Genomic DNA, 25,227 nt, shown 5'->3' on the forward strand with positions numbered 1-25,227 from the left:
AGGCGTAATTGAGACTACATTTAAATTTTATTTAAGTAGAAAAAGTGCAGCTGACTTTTTTGTGTGTGGAAAACTAAGTAGTGTACTTGCTTTAAAAATATACTGTATACAGCATCATTCATCTAATGCTTTTACTATGTGCAGCAATTATCTGTTTAGTATATTACTCTCAAAATAATTCTTAATTTGGCATATAAAAATATGCTAATTAAAATTATATGGCATAATTCTGGCAAGCGTAGGTTAATTAAAGTACTTCCAAAAGAAATAGTTTCATTTAGTTTACCTTATGCTGATCAAGCATGTAAACATTGCACATCAGCTGTTACCGCCAAACGATATCAAGATTTATGCTTCATTGGAAAATATTATCGCGTATTTTAAAACACATCACAGATTAAATCTGGTCAATTTTTATTGAAAGCATTATGCAATTTTATTTCTTACCCTTTTCAACCTTGTAGATCTTGACCCTCCCCAACTTTTCGAGAAACGCTGTAAACACGTATCACACAAACTGCAGATCACCAATGGACGTTGTTAGAATCGTGCTTCACTGAGAAACACCGAGGCAGCCAAAGTTGCTACACTAGCGCCACAAGGAAGCAAGTGGCAAACGATATACTTGAACGTGACATTTTCGATGCGTTTTCGCACTCTAGTGGTGAAAAGTTTAATTACCTCATGATAAATTTTAAAAAATAATAAAAATCACGTAACATTTGAATCCACAATGTCCTTAGCATAAATATTTTGTTGTTCGTTGAAAAGAAATTCAAAATAGAACGCAATGTGTTTATTTAACGCATACATTAAATTTATTTAATGCATACATTACAGTAATATATGGTAATTCATACGTAGAAATACTTCATTAATTAAAAATTTAATATGAATGTAAATTATATTAAATTTTTTTGATTCCACTGAGGTATGAAATACACTACCGTCCACAACAGTATCATCCAATTTGGTATACAATCCGATCACAAAATATCAGTAATGAGTAATGTGCAATCGGCTTTGAACAAATATAATCAGATAAGAAACTGGTTTACAAAAAATGACGGCTAAATACATTGGAACACAACCGATCAAATAGTAATTTTTTTTAAAAAATGGCTCCACGAATTTTTGTTGTTTCTGTTATAGTGTTTAGGCGCATCAGCAACTTAGACCGTATTGTACCGAATATATTATGTCCGTAAATTGTGTGTGGTCGATTTGCCTATTTGCTAGAGAAAAAACCGGTGTTTACGGGAGAAAAAACCATTCAACCCTCTACTGAGGCCAACAGACTAAGCCACAAATGCAAGCGCCCATAACAATACCTCGCGTCGTTCACAGGGTTTGAACTCGGACCTTTTCTGTTGGGTGTGGAGATAGTGCTTATATACTCTGTGCTACCCCGAGGGCATTTTTCATGAAGAAAAAATATCAACCATGTGAAGATTAATTAGCTTCGTATCAAAAAATACTGTACTAATAAAAAAACATTTCCTGATAATAAGAGGCTAGAATAAAACGTATTGTATTCAAGAATCTTTGGGAGACATCACATACAGGGCTCGGAACAGGCACCGGAATGCCATTACGATTCATCACACACGTCGGTAATGTGATGTACACATTAACATCTTTCATTACATAACATACTGATGAGCGTTCCTTGTTATAACATCTTCCATCATCTCGGATCTTGGTTAACGAAATAAGAGTTAAAAGAGCAAGATAATCAATATAACTGTAGACTAAATTATAAAACAAAACTGAAGATTACTCCCTAAACAATGATAAATTAAACTTAATTAATTGCACAGAGCTTTTTAATCTTTCCGACGGAACTTTGAATTTTATATGCTTCTTGAAACAAAGGAAACGAGGGGCTCACATCTGGTGAGTATGGGCTTGGCACACCTAGGGTCCTGAGCTCGATGTCATCATTCTTCTCTTTCTTGATGATTCATTTCTACCCCCCCCCTCTCTCTCTCTCAGGGTAACTTGGGAATTTTTTTGGCTGGTGCAGCATAAGCTTCAGGCTTCCTTGCACTATATAGCTAATATAATAATAAAAAAAACGAATAAATTAGATTTTTATAAGTTCGACAATGTCCAAATGATATTTCTGGGATGGAGATTAAATAATGCCACAATAATCAACAACAACACTACAATTAGTTACTTTAAAGGATTAACGTGATGGCCTTACTGTTTGAAAACTAAGGTAATGAGTTTAATAGGATCAAGAAGCCAAAAATCTTTGGGGAAAATATGACATCGACACAAGCTGATCATTGCGGAATGTCAATACAACACCCACTCAATTTTTCGAAAATTGGCGTTAGATGGAAGAGGTGTGTACGTTCAAAAATATGCTGACGCCGTTCTGAGATGTTTAGCCCTGAGATGGGTAGTACAGTTCGTTAGGTTAGGTCCAAATTAAGTCCCGTCGATGATGGGAGGAATTTTTATAGGCTTTTTCATACCATGGCTGAGTTAGTCGGTCTCAGGCGACAGTAGCATGGTTTTTCTACCGGAAACTTAGTTTTTTCGTCTAGCAAACAGAAAATCTGCCTCAGAAAATACGCAATTTAGAGGCAGTGTATATTGATACACGAGCACTGTGGCCTTAGTCGCTGATGCTCTTAAACCTTACTGCAACAACTGAGATCTCTAGGAGTTACAATGTAGCTTTAAATTATATATTGTAGGAACCATATTTTTTTCAGCTGTATAATGAAGGGTGTTCAGACTGAGCAATATTTTGTTATACGCTATTACATTCCACATACGTGGTATGAGTGTAACAGAGACTATGCGAGAAATGTCAGAAGTTTATAGCAAAATGCTTATAATCGAGATATGTCGATAATGACTGGGATCATCTTCATGGATTGGGGGTTCCTCAGAAATAAATCCATTGAGCACGTCTGGGACGCCCTAAAAAAACATATTGTATCCGAACTCTTATCTTATCCGAAGTGCTCAGGGGCACTTAATGAGCTGGAAACTGCACTTACAAAAGAATTGGAAACATTGCCCCCGCAATTTATCAATATCTTGATTTGATAGGAATTGCAGATGACAAAAATGTCTGGAAATTACACCATACAAAAGTTTTTGTGCATGCTGCTTGTTTAATGCTGTTTTAGTGCACATGATGTTTGTTTCAGTTTTAGTAAGGCTTTAGGAGAATCAGCGACTAAGGCCATGTTGCTCCGTATACATTATCTCTAAATTGCGTGTGTTCTGTAATCGATTTTCTGCTTTCTGGACGAAAAACCAGAGTTTTCGTGCTATCCTTGGAAAACACAATGCTATGTTAAAAACCATGCTATCCTCGCATGACACCGAATAAATCAGAAATGTGAAAAAGGCCCATAAAAATTCCTCACGTCATTGACGAGACTCGAACTCAGGTCTTTGGCACGCAGTGTGGAGAGGACGAAGATTCTACCAATTGTACTACCAAATGAGGGCGCGCTTGCATATGCAGTGACAAACTATTCCCATAAGCTTATAGTGCTTACTTCTGATGTGTCATGTTCCAATTAAACCGTAATTGTTGTCCGCTCTAGAAAATCACTTTGAATGTTGTCACCGTACGCTGATCACAACTTAGATTCAAATACATCATGACATACCCATATCATTAGCATTACCAAAGGCACATGATGCAATAAAGCAAGTTTATATAGCATCAGGCAGAAAAGAAAAAAAAAAAAACCTTATTTCACCCATACACTCGCTCCAAATGTTTGTCAAGTTCTGCCTGAAATCTATTTAAGCTATCAACTTCTACAACGACAGATGTAAGTTTGTTCTAGCAATCAACCACCCCCTGGCTAAAGGCAAACTTCCGCACATATATCCTACAACTGTCTTTCCTCAATTTGAATTTATGCCCTCTCAGGCGATTATTCTCAGCAAGATGAAGAATCCCATCAGCATTGAGCATGTTCAAATCATTCAAGGCTTCATACACCTCAATCAGATCACCTCGCAGGTGCTTAGTCATCAGACACTGTAATTTGCAAAACATTAGTCTTTCTTCGTAAGAGCAACCCTGTGTTCCATTCACTAATCTTGTTGCCCTCCTCTGTACTCGTTCCAACAGCTCTTCATCCTTCTTAAAATGAGGCCCCCTTGTTTTCTAGTAGTGTATACAGTACTCAAGGTGTGGCATGACCATTGCCTTATACAAGGGGATAATCACCTCATTGTCGCTGCTAGAAAAATTCCTGTATATCATTGACATGACACCATGAGCTACTCTTGCAGACCGTCTGCATCGCACAGAAAACTTCATATCTACCTGCACAATTACCCCCAGGTCCTTTTCATTCTCTCCCACTGTCATGTGTAGTACCACACAGTTGATACGTTACTATGGGGTCACTGCTTCCCATATGTAGTACTTTGCATTTGTCAATGTTAAACTTCATTTGCCACCTCTGAGCCCATCTGCTCAACTTTTCTAGATCCTGTTGCAGCAGTGTACTGTCATTAGAGACATTAACAACCCTGCCAACCTTCGGTCGTCTGCAAACTTGGACATTAAGCCTGATATATCATCATCAATATCATTTATAAATGCAGAAAACAACAATGGACCCAACACCCTGGGGACTCCACTAATAACATTAGTCCAGGAAGAGCAGTGTCCATTGATTACCACTCTCTGTCTTCTCCTACTCAACTATCCCTTTATCCAGAGTAGCAATTTGCCCACAATGCCACACTGCTCCAATTTGTGCAGCAGTCTTCCATGTGCAACAGTATCAAAGACTTTTCTAAGATCCAAATATATGATATCAAAGTTATTCTTTGCATCCAGTTCCTTTGTGACTACATCATAGTATCCAATTAAATTGGTCAGACAAGACTTCCCGTTAACAAACCCATGCTGTGTCCGAGCTATAACTGAAGTCTTGTCTAGATGATCCTGCGATGCCTATCATCACATTTATACAAATATCGTTTGCACATGCTACAATTCCTTAATTCTTTCGAACACAGTATTGCTGTTTTCTTCGAAATAAAACGTCTTGGCGACTGAGTTCCTACAAAAAGGATGAATATCGTTGTCGAAAAATGCACATTAGGCCATCACAGTAATGTTTATTGGAGTCAAAGAATAAAGCTAAGTTAGTGGCGTCATCCTACACTTCTATATTCTTTAAACATTGCATCAAGTGCTACCACATCGCAACGAAAATGTATCGTAATTTTTTTCTAACAATAAAAAAAAAATTAACCATGACGGTATTAAGGCATTGAACAGTTGACAGAATAGGGGGAGGATGTTCAGAAGGGTAGTGACTATACTTAAACACTGTAGCATAAGAGTAAGTAAGTAAGATCCGACTAATCGATATCACTCAGTCGGATCGCTTCTCTTTTTTTTTTTTTAGAGATATAGCTATTAGTATAACTGCAGTTATACTTATTTTTGTTATACGAATAAGAATAATTGCCTGTAAAGTTTACTCAGTACTTGCTTACGGTGCTTACCTAATTTAACATTCTGGGTTGATGATCTGAAATTGGGCTTCCCAAATCATCTTGTTTGGGTTTAGAGACCGAGGGGGGGAAATCACATTTCATAAATCTTATTATTACACTGAACAACAATTTTTGCGTCATATCTTGAAAGTAATGACGCACATGAAAGTAAATTTACTTTATAGATTTTGGGGCGGTAAACACTAAAATAGTGCTTAAAATGGTTCTTGTTTTCGAAAAAAAAAAAGAGTTTTTTATATGCCAGTAAAATGTAGCTACTAACATACCTGTATCAAATACGGGACCTTTCTGTCTTTCACTTGTATCCCGATTATTGTTTCACTATCCAACAATAATCGGCTAACATGGCGGCGCTCCATTTCTTTTGCATCTTTGTTCCATCGCTGCGATGTCTTGATGAAAGCGCCCACCATGTTTGTCGCTGACGGCACCGTAGTTTGGCCGGACACACCTGGTGGAAAAGCCCCGGAATTCGAATCCCTTCAATGACTCAAGAAACTTTAATGGGCCTTTTTCACTCTGTAACTGAGTTAGTCGGTTTCAGGCGTAGATAGCGAAGCTTTTCTACCAGAAACTGGGGTTTTTCGTCCAGCAAAACAGACAAATCGAACATAGAACAAGCAGGGAGGAGAGGAGACAGAGACTTGTCTCCTCCTCCTCCCTGCCGGGGGATGGGGTTTTAAAGGGAACCCGGTTAGAGTACCCAGTTCAGATCGCCAATGACGTGTCGGCAACAAAGCCGCAGAATGTCTTCGTCGGTGTCATGTCCAAGTAGTGTCAAATCCAATAGGAAGGTCAAGCTGCCAATCCCGCTCCGGGGATGGAATATGTTTGTTGGCAGTGCGGAACCCACTAGGCGAAGGGATGGGAGAGACACACATTTACTACATTCATAATCTGCATTCTCACTCTACTTGCATTCTATTATTATACTTTTTTCTTATATTATATATATATTTTTTTTTCTTTCAAGTTTCATACATATATATATATTTTTTTTTTCACTCACACTCATTCATCTTTTTCTCAAACACCGGGGGGCTGTAATGATGTGTAATGTTCTGAGAGTAGCATGGTTTTTCCTCCCGGGAACTCGGGTTTTTTGTCCAATAAATAGAAAATCGGCCTCAGAACACACACAATTTATAGACAGTATATATGGAGCAACATATCCTTAGTCGCTAATGCTCCTAAAAGCGCTATTACAACATATCCATTTCCGCCTGAAATGAGGTTTTTGGATCTGCATTCCATACTCAGGATTGGCTTACCTGGTGCTTATACTGCAGGATAATCATCTCCTTATCCCTAATTAAAAAACACCTGTATATCAAAAACAAACTCTCATGGGCTGTCCTGGCAGCCTTAGTCTGCGCGTGTAGCACAGTGGTATCGTCACCGTCCTCGTCACACTGGATGTAAAAGGCCCGGGTTCGAATTCCATCGATGACGCTAGGAACTTTAGTGGGCTTTTTTCACTCCGTGGCTGAGTTAGTCGGTCTCAGGAGTAGATAGCAAGGTTTTTCCCTCAGAAACTGGGGTTTTTTTTCTTCCAACAAAACAGGCGGATCGACCAGAGAACACACGCAATTTACAGTCATAATAGATATAGGGGTATATGTAAGAGATTACGGGTGGCCCTAATATAATAATTTGAATTTTGAATTGAATTTGTCCTGGCAGCCTATCTGCACTTCTCAGGGCATTTCATATCTTTCTGCACAATTATCCCCAAGCAGGGGCGTTCCTAGGGAATGTAGCGCCCAGGTACCAATCGAAATTTGGCGTACCCCCTCAAAAATATTTATATTTTTTGTTCTACTTTTATTCATATAATAATAATTAATAAAAAAGCAATAGAATTATAATAATATACAGTGGAAAATCTTAGCGTCATATCACTTCAGTTCAGCTAGCAAAACAATATAGAAGTAGCAACTAATGGGTGGTCATCGCCACAGGCCCCTTCGCGTTCTACACAGTTAAAAGTCTCATAACATGGCTTGTGTTTTATAGACCCAGGGCAAGAACGAGCTGTGCCGTCTTCCTAATCCGATTAGCACCTCCTCGAAATTCCATTCATAAATAGAATAAATTCCTACACGATTTCCTAGAAAGGTACTGTGAACACTGTCTCTGGAAATTTTTTGTACAAGAAAATACAGCCATTAAAAAAAAAAAAAGCAGGAGTCCACCTGGGTCTCGCGCGAGTATTGAAGGGTTAATTTATATAGTGAATTGTAGAGTGGACACGCATTATGCACACATCAACAAAAGTTCAGTATCATGTTTATATTCAGAAAAAAATACGACATATTTAAAATTTTCGTCATGTGTGTCTATGTAAGTTTCAGGTTTTCAGGCGCCCCTTGAAAGTTTACGTTCGAGTCCTGGCACCCTCGGGACGGCCCGCCCCTGTTCCCAAATCTTTGCTCATTATACCCGGGTGGGGCTTGTTCCCCTGACCAGTTTGGGTTTGTCCTCCCTATCATCCCCATATTTCTACCTATCCTCATCTCCTTCAGACTCTATCCCAACTCTAACTTGTCTCGTTTTTTTTTAAGCCCTTGCCACTGAATTCTTCGGAAATTAGGTGGCAAGCCCTGCCAGAATACATAAGCGATCCCTCTACTACCTGACCTGTCTCCTCGGGACTAAATGTGGGCAACTGGGGGGGGGGAGGTCTTACTAAGGACCCAATCCTAAATGGTCAGGGGAATAAAACTAACACACACATTACACTTTTTAAACTTCTGGCCTTCCCAGAGGTCTGTAATACACAAATAGAGTACACAACGCGGAGATGGAAGAAAGTGCCTCATGCACAAAAGTCCCGCACCCACCGGAAGTAGTGCTATACCGGTGGGTGCCAGCAACCCGCTCCCAGGCTGCCCACACCTGAGAGCCAGCAAAAAAAAAAAAAAAAATAATAATAATAATAATAAAATAAAAAATAATAATAGAAAAATAAAAATAAAAATAAAATTACACACACACACACACACACACACACACACACACACACACACACACACACACACACACACACACACACACACACACACACATAATATAATATAATTAGATTATTCCAATGTCTTCTCCATTGAAAAACAGTTACACAGAACTCTTGCAATGCTTGAAATTTATCCTGATTAGCAATAAGATCACTTTCACAGCCTCTAACTAAATTACCAATCTTCACTTTTAGCCTTTCTCTAAGTTGAACATACAAACTACAATCATATAATAAATGACTCCAAGTCTCAGGTTGACCGCAAGTACATAAAGGAGAGCTGACTAGACCAAAGTAATGTAGTTTAAAATTCAATGACCCATGGCCAGTTGAAATAAACGATGTTACCATAGAAGGAAAAAACCATTTGTTGTTACTATCATAAGTAAATGTAACTGTTGGAATGAACAATCTAGTCACCTCCCCAGTTACACTAAGATCCCATCTCTGTTGCCACATACCAATCAACTGTGTTAGAACATTTTTTTAGCTTTAGCTATCTCTATAGTGACATCAGATGTAATATTCATGAAAGAAACAACTATGCCTTTTTTTTAAGTAATAACAAAGGGCCCGATACACAATGTACAAGTCTAGAGGCAAATGCCCGGCCAAAACCTGCATTGCATTCGTTGAGACTGTTCTGCACAAACTAGAAATAACATAAAGCATTGAGCGCTGAATCGATAACAATTTCTGTTTAAATTTAAGCAATGTAAGAAGAAGAATGTTATATAATACAAATTTCTCTGAATGGATGGGAACACGAAGGAATGTCGTTCAGGTTTCTCACACACTTTGATTCCGCCATTTGCCGATGAGTAAGATCAGTTGCATTTAATGCCGTAAGCAGTAGTATGGTTTTTAGGAGCAAGGCCATATTCCCCGTGTATATTGTCTGTAAATTGCATTTGTTCTGAGGCCGATTGTTTGTTTCCTGGACGAAAAACCCTAGTTCCCGAGAAAAAAAAAAAAAACATGCTGTCCTCGTCTGAGGCCGATTAACTCAGCCACGCTGTGAAAAAGTCCCATAAAAATTCCTCACGTCATCGATGGGACTCGAACTCAGTTCTTTTCCACCTGATGTGGGGAGGACGGCGAATTTACCAACTGTACTACCCACGACGACATGTAAACATCGGTATTATATCCTACTAGATATAGTACTATATCTATTATGGCACTATATCGTACCATTTAGTACTATATCTATTATGGCACTATATCGTACCACCTAGTACTGTATCTATTATGGTACAACACTGGTGAGCAAAACTTAAGCACCAGTCAGGTTTTCACCTGTAGCTTCCCGTAAGAATGGCCTGGATATATGAAAAGAATACCAAAGGAACCGCGTGAGGTACAGAAATGATGAAGGAAACAACACCGACACAGCAACGAAACAAAACGGTAGAGTGGGACTTTATTTAAAAATGGCAATACAGCACTGGTTGCCATGATACAGATGCATCATTATCAAAGACGGAACAAAGGGAAGAGGTGGTCTTCAGTAGGAGATATGGCCACCCCTAATGTTGATGCAGGCTTTGCACCACCTGTCCAAACTTACAACGATGTTGTTGATAAGTTCTTGCGGTAACATCGTCCATTCATCTGTCAGCGCTGTCTTCAGCTGGTTAACCTTTTCTGGTGAGTGTGGACGTGCCGCTAGGCGTTTCCTCAGATCGTTCCATATGTGTTCGATGGGATTTAGATCGAGGGGAATGGACAGGCCAATCCATGCGAACAATGTCCTCACTTTCTAAAAGCATATCAACGGCTGCAGTGCGATGGGGTGTGGTGTTATTATCCATAAACACGAACTCGGGGGGCCAATGGCACCTCGGAACAGACGCACATGGGCAATGATTACCTCAGTACAGTGCGTGCACTGGTTATAGTACCGCCTTCCAGTATCTGGAGTTGTTTATGTCCATCGAAGATAATGCCTCCCCAGACGAGAACGCTTCGACCGCCATATCAATCCCTTTCAGTGATGTTTGCGGGGTGATACCGTGTGCAAACATCTCGCCATATTAGCCGACTTCCAGAATCGCTGCTGAGACTGAATCTACTCTTATCAGTAAAGAGTACCTTAAGTAAAGATTTTCTGGTTGTAACCTTTAGAAATAGTGTTGGTCCTTAAGTTTTGCACACCAGTGTATATCGTACTATCTAGTACGATATAGTACTTCAATTTATATAGTGCTTCAATTTTATAGTAGTAGTAGTAGTGGCATGTGATGCAAGAAAGCAAGTGTATGAGCTTATGCAACATCAGCCAAAAAAAAAAAAAAAAAAAATCACACCATTCCCTCCAAATGCCTGTCCAGTTCCTCCTTAAATTTATTTAACCTATCAACTTCCACAACGACAGATGGAGGTTTGTTCCAGCAATTAACCACCCGCTGGTTAAAGGCAAATTTCCGCACATCTATTCTACGTCTGTCTTTTCTTAATTTGAATTTATGCCCCTTAGGTCTGTAATCTGAACAAGTGGAAGGATCCCATCAGAATTCAGTGTGCTCAACCCATTCAAGGCCTTATACATCTCAATCAAATCACCTCACAGGTGCCTAGTCTCCAGCCGCTGCAATTTGCAGAACTTAAGCCTCTCTTGGTAAGAAGATCCCTTCATTCCCCTCACCAATCTTGTTGCCTTTCTTTGTACACGCTCGAGCAAATCTATATCCTTCCTAAAATGAGGCCTCCAGACCTGTACGCAGTAATCAAGGCGTCTGTATAAGGCCTCTGTCCCTCTGTATAAGGCACTTACTCCCAGGTCTTTTTCATTTTCGACCACCTTAAATGTAGTACCACACAGTTGGTACGTTTCTCTGGGGTACTTCTACTCATATGCACTATTTCAATATAACTTCAGTTTCGTAAAATTTTCCATATCGAGCGCAGGTAATTCATAAATTACGTTCTGTCATTGGAACATCATAAAGAGTGTATTTTTGTAAATTAAAAGATGCATAGTGATATGCTCTTTAAAACAGTACTGTATTTCACTTTATCATTATAGTATTCATTCTAAGTTGGTAGGTGGCAGTATAGTAGCTTCAAAACATGATTGTCAGCTTACGGCTTTATTTCGAGTTTCTGTATATTTGGTAATTAATTAAGATATTAATATTTGATAAAATAAGTATAGTTTTCCTTACTATGTATCAGTAATTACAGTTGTATTAAAAATAACTTTTAGCTGTTAAAGCTATTTTCCTGCATCGTTTTAGTTAAACTACTAAAATCCTGTACACGGCATTGCCCGAACTCAAGTGGAAACTTGATTTTTATTGTAAAATATCCATTGCGTTTAACCAGAATGGGCACTTCAAGATATGATCGAGCAATCACTGTATTTTCTCCAGACGGACATCTTTTTCAAGTGGAATATGCTCAAGAAGCAGTGAAGAAAGGCTCAACAGCGGTAAGTATTTCTTTATGTATAAAGCTTCATATATCTTCTTCAATGCTCTGATGCGATATACAGTATCCAGTGCCGGATTTAGGTAATTGTGGGCGCGGGGATTCAATTTATTTTGATCCATTTAAAACATATGTTTATTTATTTATTTATTTATTTTTTTTTTTTTTGCACCTTTAAATACTACAGATTATTAAAGCCATTGTGACAGAAATCTCTTCTGTACTTGAGATATGGGGATTGTTTTGATCTCTTCAAAGAGGTTCCTACCCCAGTTATATATGAGTTTTCACATTGTAGTGCTACCAGGCTAAGCCATGACTTAACCAGTAATAGTAACTACTAAACAGACACATGCCAGTCTGCCCTCTGGTAACTCCCTGTAGTTGTATTGCACTAGCAGATTAGTTAGTTAAGTTGTGCAGCACCCCTTAAACTTAGTATCCGCACGGATATTATTATTATTAGCCATATAGTGCAAGGAAGCATGAGACTTTTGCTGCACCAGCCAAAAAAAAAATTTCTGAGCCACCCTGAGAGAGAGAGAGGGGGGGGGGAGTAGAAAGGAATCATCAAGAAAAAGAATGATGATGATATCCAGCTCAGGACCCTGGGTGTGCCAAGCCCACACTCACCAGATGTGAGCCCAGAGACTCTAAAACAATATGGCAAGTGGGCCTCATTCTGAAATGGTTGTATGTACATCGTTAAATAGTGTTGAATAATGCAATCGATTTATTCAGCATATAAATTTGACCTTTGAAGCACTGAAAATCACCTGTTATTTTATAGCCAGTTTATGTGTCAAATATAAAATCTGAAACTGGAATTAAAGGTACATGCTTATAAATGATATGACATGATATAAATTAATACCAATATATTTCCAATTTAGTACATACATATTTTTAAATAAATATATATTGTTGCTAGCTTTTAAAACCCAAGAATTCGTTCATCTTTTTCATTAGATGAAGATAGTTCCAAAATTTATTACAGTTGTGTTTTTGGTTATACTCCAGAACATGGGTAAAACCCCGTACTTTGGTGAGAAAGAGGAAGAAGGCAGTGATAGGCTAGTAAAGGCACATCCGACTCACTGCTTTCCTCATCTACTTTTCACCTGCATGTTACTGGTGGATGTTATGTGATATTGTGATATGTTGGAGCTGAAATGAAGAAAAAGAAACAGCAAAACAGCAATTTTTTTTAAACAACTAACAAAAATCAAACACGGATTCTTCTTGTCCTATATTACTAGACTGGGAATTGCTTATGCATGTCAACAGAAATTTTTTTTTTTTTTTTTTTTTTGTGTTCTGGGCACTGTTGCCCCCACTGCTGCTTTTGTGGCTGCACATCACTGTGTGTTATCAGACACTCAGCCTAAAACACTGATGGATCCAATATCTCTCTATTACAGAAGATTTAGGAGAAGTCCGGTTGGCCTGCCTCCCTAAAATCCACTCATGCACACCTTCTCGATGGTAAGCCCTGTTACGTCACTTAGGTGGCAACGAACGTGTAGAGTGGTTCTCTTCAAGACGCCTGGTCAGCGTGAAGAGGAAAAGACCAAACCCTCCAGCAATATGAAAGCACGACGAAACAAATGGCCCTCAGTCCCCAGCAGCTTTCACTCTCCCTCTTACGGCAGCGAGAGGATTAGAGTGGAAGCAGAGGGTGCTAAGAATCTCTGGGTACGACCAGGCTGCCATGCACTTAAACTGAACTTGGCCTGTTATAACGTAAGAACACTCATCGGTGAAGACAGGATATTAGAGCTGGAAAAGGAATTAGAAAATGTGAATTGGAATATCATCGGTTTGGCTGAAACAAGAAGAAGAAATGAATCACTTATAAGTTTATCAAGTGGAAATCTGCTGTACACCAATGGAAACAGTGAAAGGAGTGAAGGTGGAGTTGGGTTTCTGGTCCATAAAGACTTTAAAAACAACATTTTGGAATTCAAAAGTACATCACCAAGAGTGTCAAGACTAATACTCAACATTTCTAAGAGATACAAGCTAAAGATTATAATGATTTATGCACCAACATCGAGCCGTGATGATGAGGAGGTTGAAGAAATGTACACCGAAATTGAGAGTCTTCTAGATGAGCCGAAAACCCACTACACTATTATTATGGGAGACTTCAATGCTAAGGTTGGAAAAAGACAAAACAGCACAGAAAGGGGAACTATAGGAAATTTTGGAATTGGTGAAAGAAATGAAAGAGGTGAAAGACTTGTGGAATTTGCAGAATCTCAAGGACTGTCAGTAATGAACACTTTTTTCAAGAAAAGGGTGAACAGAAAGTGGACATGGAAGAGTCCAAATGGATTAACTACTAATGAAATCGACTTCATCCTCACTAACAGAAGATATATTGTGAATGATGTTACCGTCCTGAATAAGGTAAATGTTGGAAGTGATCACAGAATGGTAAGATGTACACTTGATATAGATGTAGGAAAGGAAAGGAAAAAACTGACTCGAGTAAATAATACAAAGGTCTTTGAGATAACAGAAGAGGAGAAAAAGCAGTATGTACTGGAACTTAAGAACAAGTATGAGCTTCTGCAGACTGCTCAGAACCAAGATATCGACGAGGAATATTACAACTTTCTGAAAGTGATAAAGCCCAAGAAACCTATAGGGAAACAGAAATCCAAAGAAGAAAAAATTAGCCAAGAAACACTTGTCATGATGAACCAAAGACGACAAATGAAGAGCAAGAAAAACACTGACAGGGAGAAAATTGAGTATACTGAGTTATGCAAAGCCATTAGAAAGAGACTCAGAGAGGACATAAGAAGATTTAACACAAGAAAAGTAGAACAAGCATTAAGGGAAAACAAAGGATTTAAATCAGCAGCCATGAGCAGTAATACAGAAAGACAAATGATACTGAAACTGAAGAATAGCGATGGTGTACTTATAAACAGCAGAGAAGGCATAATTCAAATATCAGAAGACTACTATAGAGAATTATACAAGGAGCGAGGGAATGATACCAGCAGTGGGGAAGATGGATTGCAAAGTAGCAACACATACAACATACCCGATATTCTTCCTGATGAGGTAGAACATGCATTGAAGAAAATGAAGAATCGGAAAGCCCCGGGGGAAGATGAAGTTACTGTAGAGTTGTTAAAATTGGGAGTAAGAGACATAACACAAAAACTGGCAAGGCTTTTCACAAAGTGCATTAGAAAAGGTGTGACGCCTAAGCAGTGGAATAATGCAATCATAGTTTTGCTGCATAAGAAAGGAGATAAATCAGAAATTGGAAATTATAGACCAATTAGCTTGTTATCCCATATCTACAAGTTGTTCACAAGGGTCATTACTAACAGATTAGAAAGAATACTTGATGAGAATCAACCGAAAGAGCAAGCTGGCTTTAGGACAGGATTCTCAACTATGGATCACCTTCATGTAATATCACAGCTAATGGAGAAAGCAAATGAATATAAAACACCATTATGCCTGGCATTTGTGGATTATGAAAAGGCATTTGACTCCATACAGCATAAGGCAATGTTTCGGGCACTGGAAAGACAAGCCATTGATACCCCATATATTATGATTTTGAAGAAAATATACGAGAGTGCTACATCCTTTATTAGACTAGACAAAGACAGTAAGAAATTTAAAATTGAGAAAGGAGTTCGACAAGGAGACACAATATCTCCGAAGCTGTTTACTGCTGCCCTTGAGGAAGCTTTCAGAAGATTAGATTGGTCGCAGAAAGGAGTCAATGTGAACGGAGAGTACCTAAACCATTTACGATTTGCAGATGACATTGTGGTCATAAGCCATGATCCCAAAGAATTAGAGGAAAATCTTAATCAGTTATGCACAGCTAGTAAGGATTTTGGACTAAAGATGAATATGGCTAAAACATTAGCATTAGCATTAGTAGAGGCATATGATGCAAGAAAGCAAGCTTATTCAGCATCAGCCAAAAAAAAAAAAAAAAAAAACAACCCTCTCCCATTTCACCCCTCCGTTCGTTCGAAATACCTGTCCAGCTGAGCTTTAAATTTGTTTAGGCTATCAGCTTCAACAACAAGTGATGGAAGTCGGTTCCACCAACCAACCACCCGCTGGCCAAAGGAAAATTTCCGCACATCTATCCGACATCCGTCCTTCCTCAATTTGAATTTATGCCCTCTGAGGTGATTATTCTGAGAAAGATGAAGAATCCCATTGGCATTGAGCATGCTCAAACCATTCAAAGCCTTATACACCTCTATCAGATCACCTCGCCGGTGCCTAGTCTCCAGACTCTGTAATTTGCAAAACTTAAGCCTTTCTTCGTAAGAGCAACCCTTTGTTCCATTTACTAATCTTGTTGCCCTTCTCTGTACCCGTTCCAGCAGCTCTACATCCTTCTTGAAATGAGGCCTCCAGACCTGTATACAGTACTCAAGATGTGGCCTAACCATTGCCTTATACAAGGGAATAATCACCTCCTTATCCCTGCTAGAAAAATTCCTGTATATCATTGACAAGACACCATGAGCTACTCTTGCAGCTCGTCTGCACTGCTCAGAGAACTTCATATCTGCCTGCACAATTACCCCCAAGTCCTTTTCATTCTCCACCACTGTCAGTGTAGTACCGCAGAGTTGATACATTGCTCTGGGGTTACTGTTACCCATATGTAGTACTTTACATTTGTCAATGTTAAACTTCATTTGCCACCTCTCAGCCCAAAAACAAAAGTAATGATGAACAAGTATGCCACAGAAAGGGAAATAATGATTGAAGGAGCAGTAATTGAAAAGATGGAGTCATATACTTATCTGGGACAAGTTATTAGCTGTAATAATGATAAATGGCTGGAAGTCAAGAGAAGAATAAATTTTGGATGGATAGCATTCAGGAAATATAGTCACATACTGAAGAGCAATATTCCAGTTTGTCTGAAACGTAAAATAATGAACCAATGTATACTCCCCACCATGACTTATGGAAGTGAAACTTGGGCACTCACCAAAAGAATGGAAGAGAAGCTGAGAACTACACAGCGAAGAATGGAACGAATCATATTGGGAATCAGACTGTTAGATAAGAAGAGAAACACATGGATTAGGCAACAAACGCAAGTAAAGGACATTGTTATCAAAACTAAAGAACTAAAATGGTCTTGGGCAGGACACATAGCTCGAAGACATGATAGATGGACTAAGAAAATAACAGAATGGTATCCAAGAGGAGCTAGAAGAAAACCTGGAAGACAAAGGCGGAGATGGATAGATGAAATTCATGAGTTTGTGGGTAGTAAATGGATGTCCAGTGCTCAAAACAGAAGGAACTGGAAAGTTGCTGGAGAGGCCTTCATCCTGCAGTGGATTGAAAATGGCTGATGATGATGATGATGATGATCACTAGACAATTTCATGCACATTAACAATGAGAATTGCTCATGCATGTCAACAGAAATGTTTTGTTGTTGTTGTTGTTTTTTTTTATTTTGGGGGCTGCTGCCCCCCAGACCTCTGCTAATATAAAGAGAACCTGATACTAACCACTCGTACAACTGTGAAAAAAATCAAATTGTCAAAAAACAACTTGAAAACAAAAAAAAAAAAACTCAACTCATCAGTCCTCGCATGCCAGCTGGTACATTTCAAAGAAACATTCACACTGAAAACACTTGTATTCACAAGCTATTAAATCCACATGCGTGCACCATTCAATTACAGTCTTGAATCCATCCTTTTGAAAACCATAAACACAAAATAACAATAACACACAATCCAAGGGCAGAGAATCTGCATGCAATCAAACAATCAGAAATGCAAAATGAAGTGAATTATGCATTCCCAATAATCAGCTAATCACAAAACTCGACCAAACAATCACTCCATTCTTCAGCGACACCCAAAAAGTAGTACCCTGTTCCAGAGTATAGCCATGTTTTCAGGTTACTTTTCAGTTTTTGGAATGTGAACTTTTGAGATTGTTAATTTCTTATGACAAATGCACTTCCATATTGAAGTATCATTTTGAGAATAAATTTAGAGTACAGGACTGACTAAACAGGCCCCAAGAAATAGCTTTATTACATAATGAAAGCCTTCATTTTGCACATTAGCATTAGCATCAACCGAAAAAAAAAAAAAAAAAAAACCCTTCTCATTTCACCCATCCACTCGTTCCAAATGTTTGTCTAGTTCTGCCTTGAATCTATTTAAGCTAACAACTTCTTCAATGACAGATGGAAGTTTGTTCCAGCAATCAACCACCACTGGCTAAAGGCAACTTCCGCACATCTATCGTACAATTGTCTTTTCTCAATATGAATTTATGCCCTCTCAGACAATTATTCTGAGCAAGAGGAAGAATCCCATCAGCATTGAGTGTGCTCAAACCATTCAAGGCTTTATACACCTCAATCAGACCATCTTGCAGGTGCCTAGTCTCCAGACACTGTAATTTGCAAAACTTAAGCTTTTCTTCGTAAGAGCAACCCTTTGTTCCATTCACTAATCTCATTGCCCTTCTCTGTACTCATTCCAGCAGCTCTACATCCTTCTTAAAATGAGGCCTCCAGACCTGTATATGGTACTCAAGATGTGGCCTGACCATTGCCTTATACAAGAAGATAATCACCTCCTTATCCCTGCTAGAAAAATTCCTATATATCATTGACAACACACCATGAGCTACTCATGCAAACCATCTACACTGCTCAGAAAACTTCATATCTGCTTACACAATTACCCTCAGGTCCTTTCATTCTCTACAACCCTGAGTGTAGTATCACACTTTTAATACGCTGCTCTGGGGTTACTGCTTCCCATATGCAGTACTTTACATTTGTCAATGATGAACTTCAGTTGCCACCTCTCAGCCCATCTGCTCAACTTTTCTAGATCCTGTTGCAGCAGCGTACTGTCATTGGTGTCATTAACAACCCTGTCGACCTTCATATTGTCTGCAAACTTGGACATTAAGCCTGATATACCATGATCAATATCATTAATAAATACAGAAAACAACAATGGACCCAACACTAAACCCTGGGGGACTCCACTAATAACGTTAGTCCACGAAGAGTGTCCATAGATTACCACTCTGTCTTCTCCCACTCAACCATCCCTTTATTCATAGCAGCAATTTGCCTCCTGTGCGACACTGCTCTAATTTGTGCAACAGTATCAAAAGCCTTTCTAAGATCCAAATATATGATATCAAAATTATTCTTTGTATCCAGTTTCTTTGTGACCACATCACAGTAACCAATCAAATTAGTCAGACAAGACTTCCACTTAACAAACCCATTCTGTGTCTGAGGTATAACTGAAGTCTTGTCTAGGTGATCCTGCAGTGCTTTTTTAACCTGTGCCTCCAATAATTTCTCTGGAACAGAAGTTAAACTAACAGGTCTGTAATTACTTGTGTCGCCCTTTGATCCTCCTTTGTTAGTTGGGGTCACATTTGCACATCTCCAGTCCATTGGTACCTCCCCTGAGTCCAAGGAAGCTCTCATGATTATGGCTAAGGGTTTGCTTACTTCCTTTGCTACCTCCTTTAATGTAACTGGATAGATCCATCCACCCCAGGTGCCTGTCTTATGTTTATCTTCAACAATTTCTCCTCCACTTTGCTCTCCGTTTTTACAAAATCGTCTAGCTCACTGCCAGAGTCTAATTCACCTCTGGTATTCTCCCTGAATAACTCCTCATGTATGAATGTAGATACAAAATACTCATTTAGTTTGTTAGCTGTTGTTGTTCTTATTTGGTTTTCAGGAGCTTTAGCAACTAAGGCCATATTGCTCTAGGGATATCGGTGGTCATTTCCTGACCTTTCTGCATTCTCTGTATTTGGTGGTCATGGGCTCAAACCCCAGTCTAACCAAGAAGCGTGTGCTATGCACTGCTGCTCCTGCCCACCTGGCTATGGAGGCACCAGATTGTTAGCTACCTGAGCTGGATCATCAACAGTGGAACCATCGATATCAAGTGGACCAATCTGATTCATCTCCTTCCTCCTAGAGTTTATATAAGTAAAGAACTCCGCTATTTTTCTTTGCATCCTTTGCCAAAGATTTCTCGTAATCTGCCTTTGCCTGCCTAACCTCCTTTGTGACTTGGTTACAGACCAGCTTATATCTGTCATGTGCTACTGTGTCACCTGTTAATTTATATGTATCCCATGCATTTTTCTTCTCTGCTACATGTCTCATTAGTTCATCTGACATCCATTTAGGCCTCAATCTTGAACAATATTTCTTAGTTGGTATGAAAAGCCTAGTAGCTTTCAAGATTAATTCTTTGAATACTTCCCATTTTGAATTTGCTATTGGTAACATCATCAGTTGGTCCCACTGTATAGAATTTAAATACTGTCTCAGGCCACCATAGTCACCTTTACGAAAGCAAAAACCCTTCCCTTTACCCCTGATGGTAGTTTCCTCTTTGAGTAAATCTCACTTGAGCACACTGTGATCACTGCTATCTAGTAGTTCCTTTGCCTGCAGATTCTTAATGCATGAAGAATCACTACTGATAATCAGATCAAGAGTTGTTGTTGTTTTGGTTTTTAGAAGCATTAGCAACTAAAGCCTTATTGCTCCCATGATATGCGGTGGTCATTTCCTGACCTTTCCGCATCCTCCGTATTTGGTGGTCACGGGCTCGAACCCCGGTCTAATCAAGAAGCGTGTTCTACACACTGCTGCTCCTGCCCGCCTGGCTACGGAGGCACCCAGATCAAAGTATTACTCCTTCTAGTTGCCTCCCGAACATGCTGCTGTAGAAAACAATCATCCAATAAATCCACAAAAGCCTTGCTAGTGTGTGAGCGACAAACCCACAAATTCCAGTCAATATCTGGGAAATTTAAATCCCCCATTATAAGACACTCTGATTTACAGGTCCACTATTTCTCTGTACAGCTGTTTATTTTACTCATCAGAGTTATTAGGCCTATAACACACTCCTACTCTCAATTTTGTTTCGCCAGTGCTTATGTCACACTAAACTGACTCGACGCTGCACTGTCCAGCCCTGTCGACTGGCTGCACTTCCTTGGATTTTGTGTTTCTTAACTAATAGCATAACCTCCTCCTTCCTTTCTATCTTGTCTATCCTTCCTGTACACGTTGTACTCCCCAAATTCCAGTTCTGCCTACCTTATATCTGTGTGACACCACGTCTCTGATATCCCAACAATATCTGCCTTCGATGTTTTGACTAACACCTCAAATTCATCAAATTTATTTACCAAACTCCTAGCATTGGTGTACAATCAAGTATACATGCACCTGTTCCTGTTCTTAGCTACCCTAACACAGCCCATGTGTTTACTTGTTCTTCAATGACTCGCAAGTCTATGGAATCCCCTGCACCTTGTTTTCCAGGCTGCTGCTCATTCCAATAGAAGCAGTGTAAGAATCACTTTCACCTCTGCCAGCAGCTACTGTTAATCTATTAGTCTATGTATCCCCCAAGCTAGCAGTTTTCCAACCCACTGCCTTGATAGCATCAGCAGATATTCTTGCACCCTTTCTATTTAAGTGTATCCCATCCCTGTAGAAGTAGTCTCTCCTGTTAACAAGCACAGACCATGCTTTGAAAAATTCTACCCCACGAGCCTTGCACAATCTCTTGAGGGCTGAATTGATCGACAGGGCTCTCATCATATACTCCCTCCTATCGTGTTTGAGCAGAATTGCAGACAGTTTCAATTTCAACCCTGCTCTCGGCTTTTATACATTGACCTGTACTTCTTAAGTAATTCCACCGGTCTCCTACTCTTAATATCATTAGTGTCAACGTGTACAACAGTATCACCTTTTGTTCCCTTAAAGGATGATATCTACTCTACAACATCATCAACCTTTGGTCCTGGCAGGCATACCCTGGTCCTGTTCCGCCTATATTTTCATATCAGTAAGAGTGTTGTCAGATTGCCACTTATTCCCATAAGTTTTGCTTTTGTAACCTCCTACATGAGTGGAGTACCGTATATGCTTATTGCTTTCCATGCAGTGTCACAATGTAAATTTTTAAAAGAAAGATCAGAAATAATTGAAAGATGATGTAAAAAAAAGGGTCAATAATGCAGTGAATATATTATTATTATTGATATTATTATTAGCTATACGGTGCAAGGAAGCCTGAGGCTTATGCTGCACCAGCCAAAAAAATTTTTTCTGAAGTACCCTTAGAGAGAGAGTGAGAGAGAACAAGAGTCAGAAGTAGAAGAGAATCACCAAGAAAGAGAAGAATGATGATATCCAGCTCAGGACCCTGGGTGTGCCAAGCCCATACTCACCAGATGTGAGCCCCTGGGGTTAAGAATAAAAAAATGGAAATTGACTTATATGCTAGAATATATAGTACTTAAATTTTATTATTTAATTATTATTTGGCCTCTGAATTGCTTTTGGCCAGTAAAAAGTTCATGTCAGTCCACTTTGTTTGGAGGGGGGGGTTCACAAGTTATATCTGAAAGTTTGGATTCCCCCAGGGTTTAATGCTTGCCCCCTTGTTGTTTTTTAATGATATTGATGGAGGCATATGAGGCTCACTGTCTAATTTTGCAGATACAAAGGTTTGTCAGGGTTGTTAATCACAATAATCAGGGTATACTACTGCAACAAGAGCTAGACAAATTAGGCAGATGAGTAGAGAAGCAGAATTTGAAGTTTAACTTTGGCAAATGAAAGGTATTTGATGTGGAAGCAGTAATCCCAGATTAATGTAGGGTAATGGAGAACGAAAAAGATTGGGTGTTAATTATGCAGTCAGATATGAAGTTCTCCGAGCAGTTGGCACAGTCTTCCAGGACAGCTCATGGGATTTTGTTATACAGGAATTTTGCTAGCAGGGATATGGTGGGGATTATCCCATTGTATAAGGCTATAGTCAGGCCCCATCTTGAATACTGTATACAGGTCTGGAAGCCTAATTTTAGGAAGAATGTGGATCTGTTGGAATGAGTGTAGAGAAGATCAACACGATTAATAAGAGAAACAAAAGGGGCTTATACTCCAGAACATGGGTACAACCGCATACTTCGGAGAGAAAGAAGGGCCCCCACTCACTGCTTTCCCCTCCCTCCTTGCATGCATGTTACTGGGGGATGTCACGTGACATCACAATATGTCGGAGCTGAAATGAAGAAAAAGAAACATGAAAACAGCAATTTATTTTTTTTAAGCAAGTAACAAAAATTAACACCTCATAGGACCACTGATTCTTCTCGCCTGTACGTTATTTCACGTGCATTAACAATGAGAATTGCTCATGCATGTCAACAGAAATGCTTTTTTTTCTTTTGTTCTGGGGGTTGCTGCTCCCACATCTCTACTAATATAAAGAGAACTTGATACTAACATCTCGTACAATTACTGTGAAAAAAATCAAATCGTCAAGAAACAGCTTGAAAACAAAAAAAAAACATTAGTCCTCGCATTCCAACTAGTACACTTCATCAAACATCCATGCTGAAAACATTTGTATTACGAAGCTATCAAATTCACGCTTATACACTATTCAATTACAGTCTTACATCCATCCTTGTGAACACGGAATAACAATAAGACAATAACCGAGGGCAAGCAGAGCAACACGACAACGACTGAACAACAGCACAATAATTTTGCATTTCCTGCTAAAATCAGATGAGAATTTGCATTCAATCAAATAATCAGAAACACAAAATGAGGTAAATTATACATTTCCAATAATCAACCAATCACAGAACTCACCCCTACAATCACACTGTTCTTCGGCCATGGCCGCAAAGTGGTACCCGTGTTCTGGAGTATAGCTCAAAAGACTCTTACCAAGAAAGGCCTTCAGTTCTGCAAACTGCAATGCTGATGGAATCCTTCCTCTTGCTCAAACTATATGCACATGAAGGGACATAAATTCAAACTGAGGTAGCATGGTTGCAGGTATTATATACATAAATATTGTGGAAATGAAATACACTTTATATGCACATAATTTTTGGTAAATTAAGTTTAGTTTATTGGAACACGCAAATGTACATATATCGCCTTGGCACCTTACAGAAACTAGTCAGTAGACTTATTATAAAGAGAACTGTAATTTAAAGAAAAGAAATAAATATAAATTAAAGAAGGTTATGATATAATCATGCATAAATGTAGATTACAACTGCATTCATTTTGTGAGACTTGAGATTCAGGTTCTAGACAAATTTTATCTAATTATAATCAAAGTATAAATGTCATAATCATCTTAAGAGTTTAAACTTTGATTATAATTAGATATAATTTCTATAGAAGCTGAATCTTGTGTAAATTAAAATTTTATATTCTGTGGCATTAACTGATTGTAGGGTTAATGCCTAAGAACTGGCAAGAGAATCTTGCCAGTTCTTAGGCAAGTTTCTCTTGCCTAAGAACTGACAAGTATCAAAACAAATACACAAGATTTTGTATTTTATGCATGGTTTTATTTACAATCTCCTTTAATTATATAAGGCTTTAAATAGATTTTGTAAACTAAATGTTGGTGGTTTCCTCACTCTTTCTCAGATGACATACACATGAGAACAAATTGAAATGGGAAAAGGGTTTGTGTGATAGATGCATGAAAATTAGTCAGGGCCACCAAGGAGGTTGAAATTTATGCACGCTATATAGGCATCCTATTCTGAGGGATGCCATGCCATCATGGTGTTAATGGCAATTTATTGGTTTCAGTATGCTTATATTAAGTGGCAGTCATGTGACTTCCACTCAATATACCTGCAGAAATGTAATTTGCAGCAAAGATTAGCATTAGTAGAGGCATATGATGCAAAAAAGCAAGCTTACACAGCATCAGCCAAAGAAAAAAAAAAAAAAAAAACCTTCCCATTTCACCCATCCATTCGCTCCACATGTTTGTCTAGTTCTGTCTTGAATTTATTTAAGCTATCAACTTCAACAGATAGAAGTTTGTTCCAGAAATCAACCACCCACTGGCTAAAGGCAAATTTCCACACATATATTCTACAACTGTCTTCACATCTATTCTACAGCTTTCCTCAATTTGAATTTATGTCCCCTCAGGTGATTAATCTGGGCAAGAGGAAGAATCCCATCAGCATTGAGCATGCTCAAACCATTCAAGGCCTTTTACACATCAATCAGATCATCTCCAGACTAGATATAATTTCTAGCAATCACCATATCATTGCATGTACTGTTGCAATAAACCTTGGATGACAATCTCAATAAAGAAGAAACAACAAGTACAATTTAATTTCAATGATTA

At 38.8% G+C, this 25,227-nt stretch overlaps 2 protein-coding genes across 2 annotated transcripts in view; one reads left to right on the plus strand and one right to left on the minus strand.

Annotated features, from left to right (window-relative positions):
- Positions 1 to 589, minus strand: part of LOC150078776 (ubiquitin-conjugating enzyme E2Q-like protein 1) — a 102,258-nt gene extending 101,669 nt beyond the window's left edge. The window contains exon 1 of the mRNA XM_090382434.1: positions 448 to 589. The gene's annotated coding sequence lies outside the window, so the exon portion shown is untranslated. The remainder of the gene's footprint in view (positions 1 to 447) is intronic.
- Positions 590 to 11,607: 11,018 nt separating this feature from the next.
- Positions 11,608 to 25,227, plus strand: part of Prosalpha4 (proteasome alpha4 subunit) — a 47,172-nt gene continuing 33,552 nt past the window's right edge. The window contains exon 1 of the mRNA XM_090383661.1: positions 11,608 to 11,975. Coding sequence (XP_090239787.1) covers positions 11,871 to 11,975 — 105 coding nt within the window. The 5' untranslated portion in view covers positions 11,608 to 11,870. The remainder of the gene's footprint in view (positions 11,976 to 25,227) is intronic.

Source organism: Mastigoproctus giganteus, chromosome 10 (genome assembly GCF_048544385.1).
Source record: "Mastigoproctus giganteus isolate SK-2022 chromosome 10, ASM4854438v1, whole genome shotgun sequence".
In the NCBI taxonomy this organism is placed as follows: Eukaryota; Metazoa; Arthropoda; class Arachnida; order Uropygi; family Thelyphonidae; genus Mastigoproctus; species Mastigoproctus giganteus.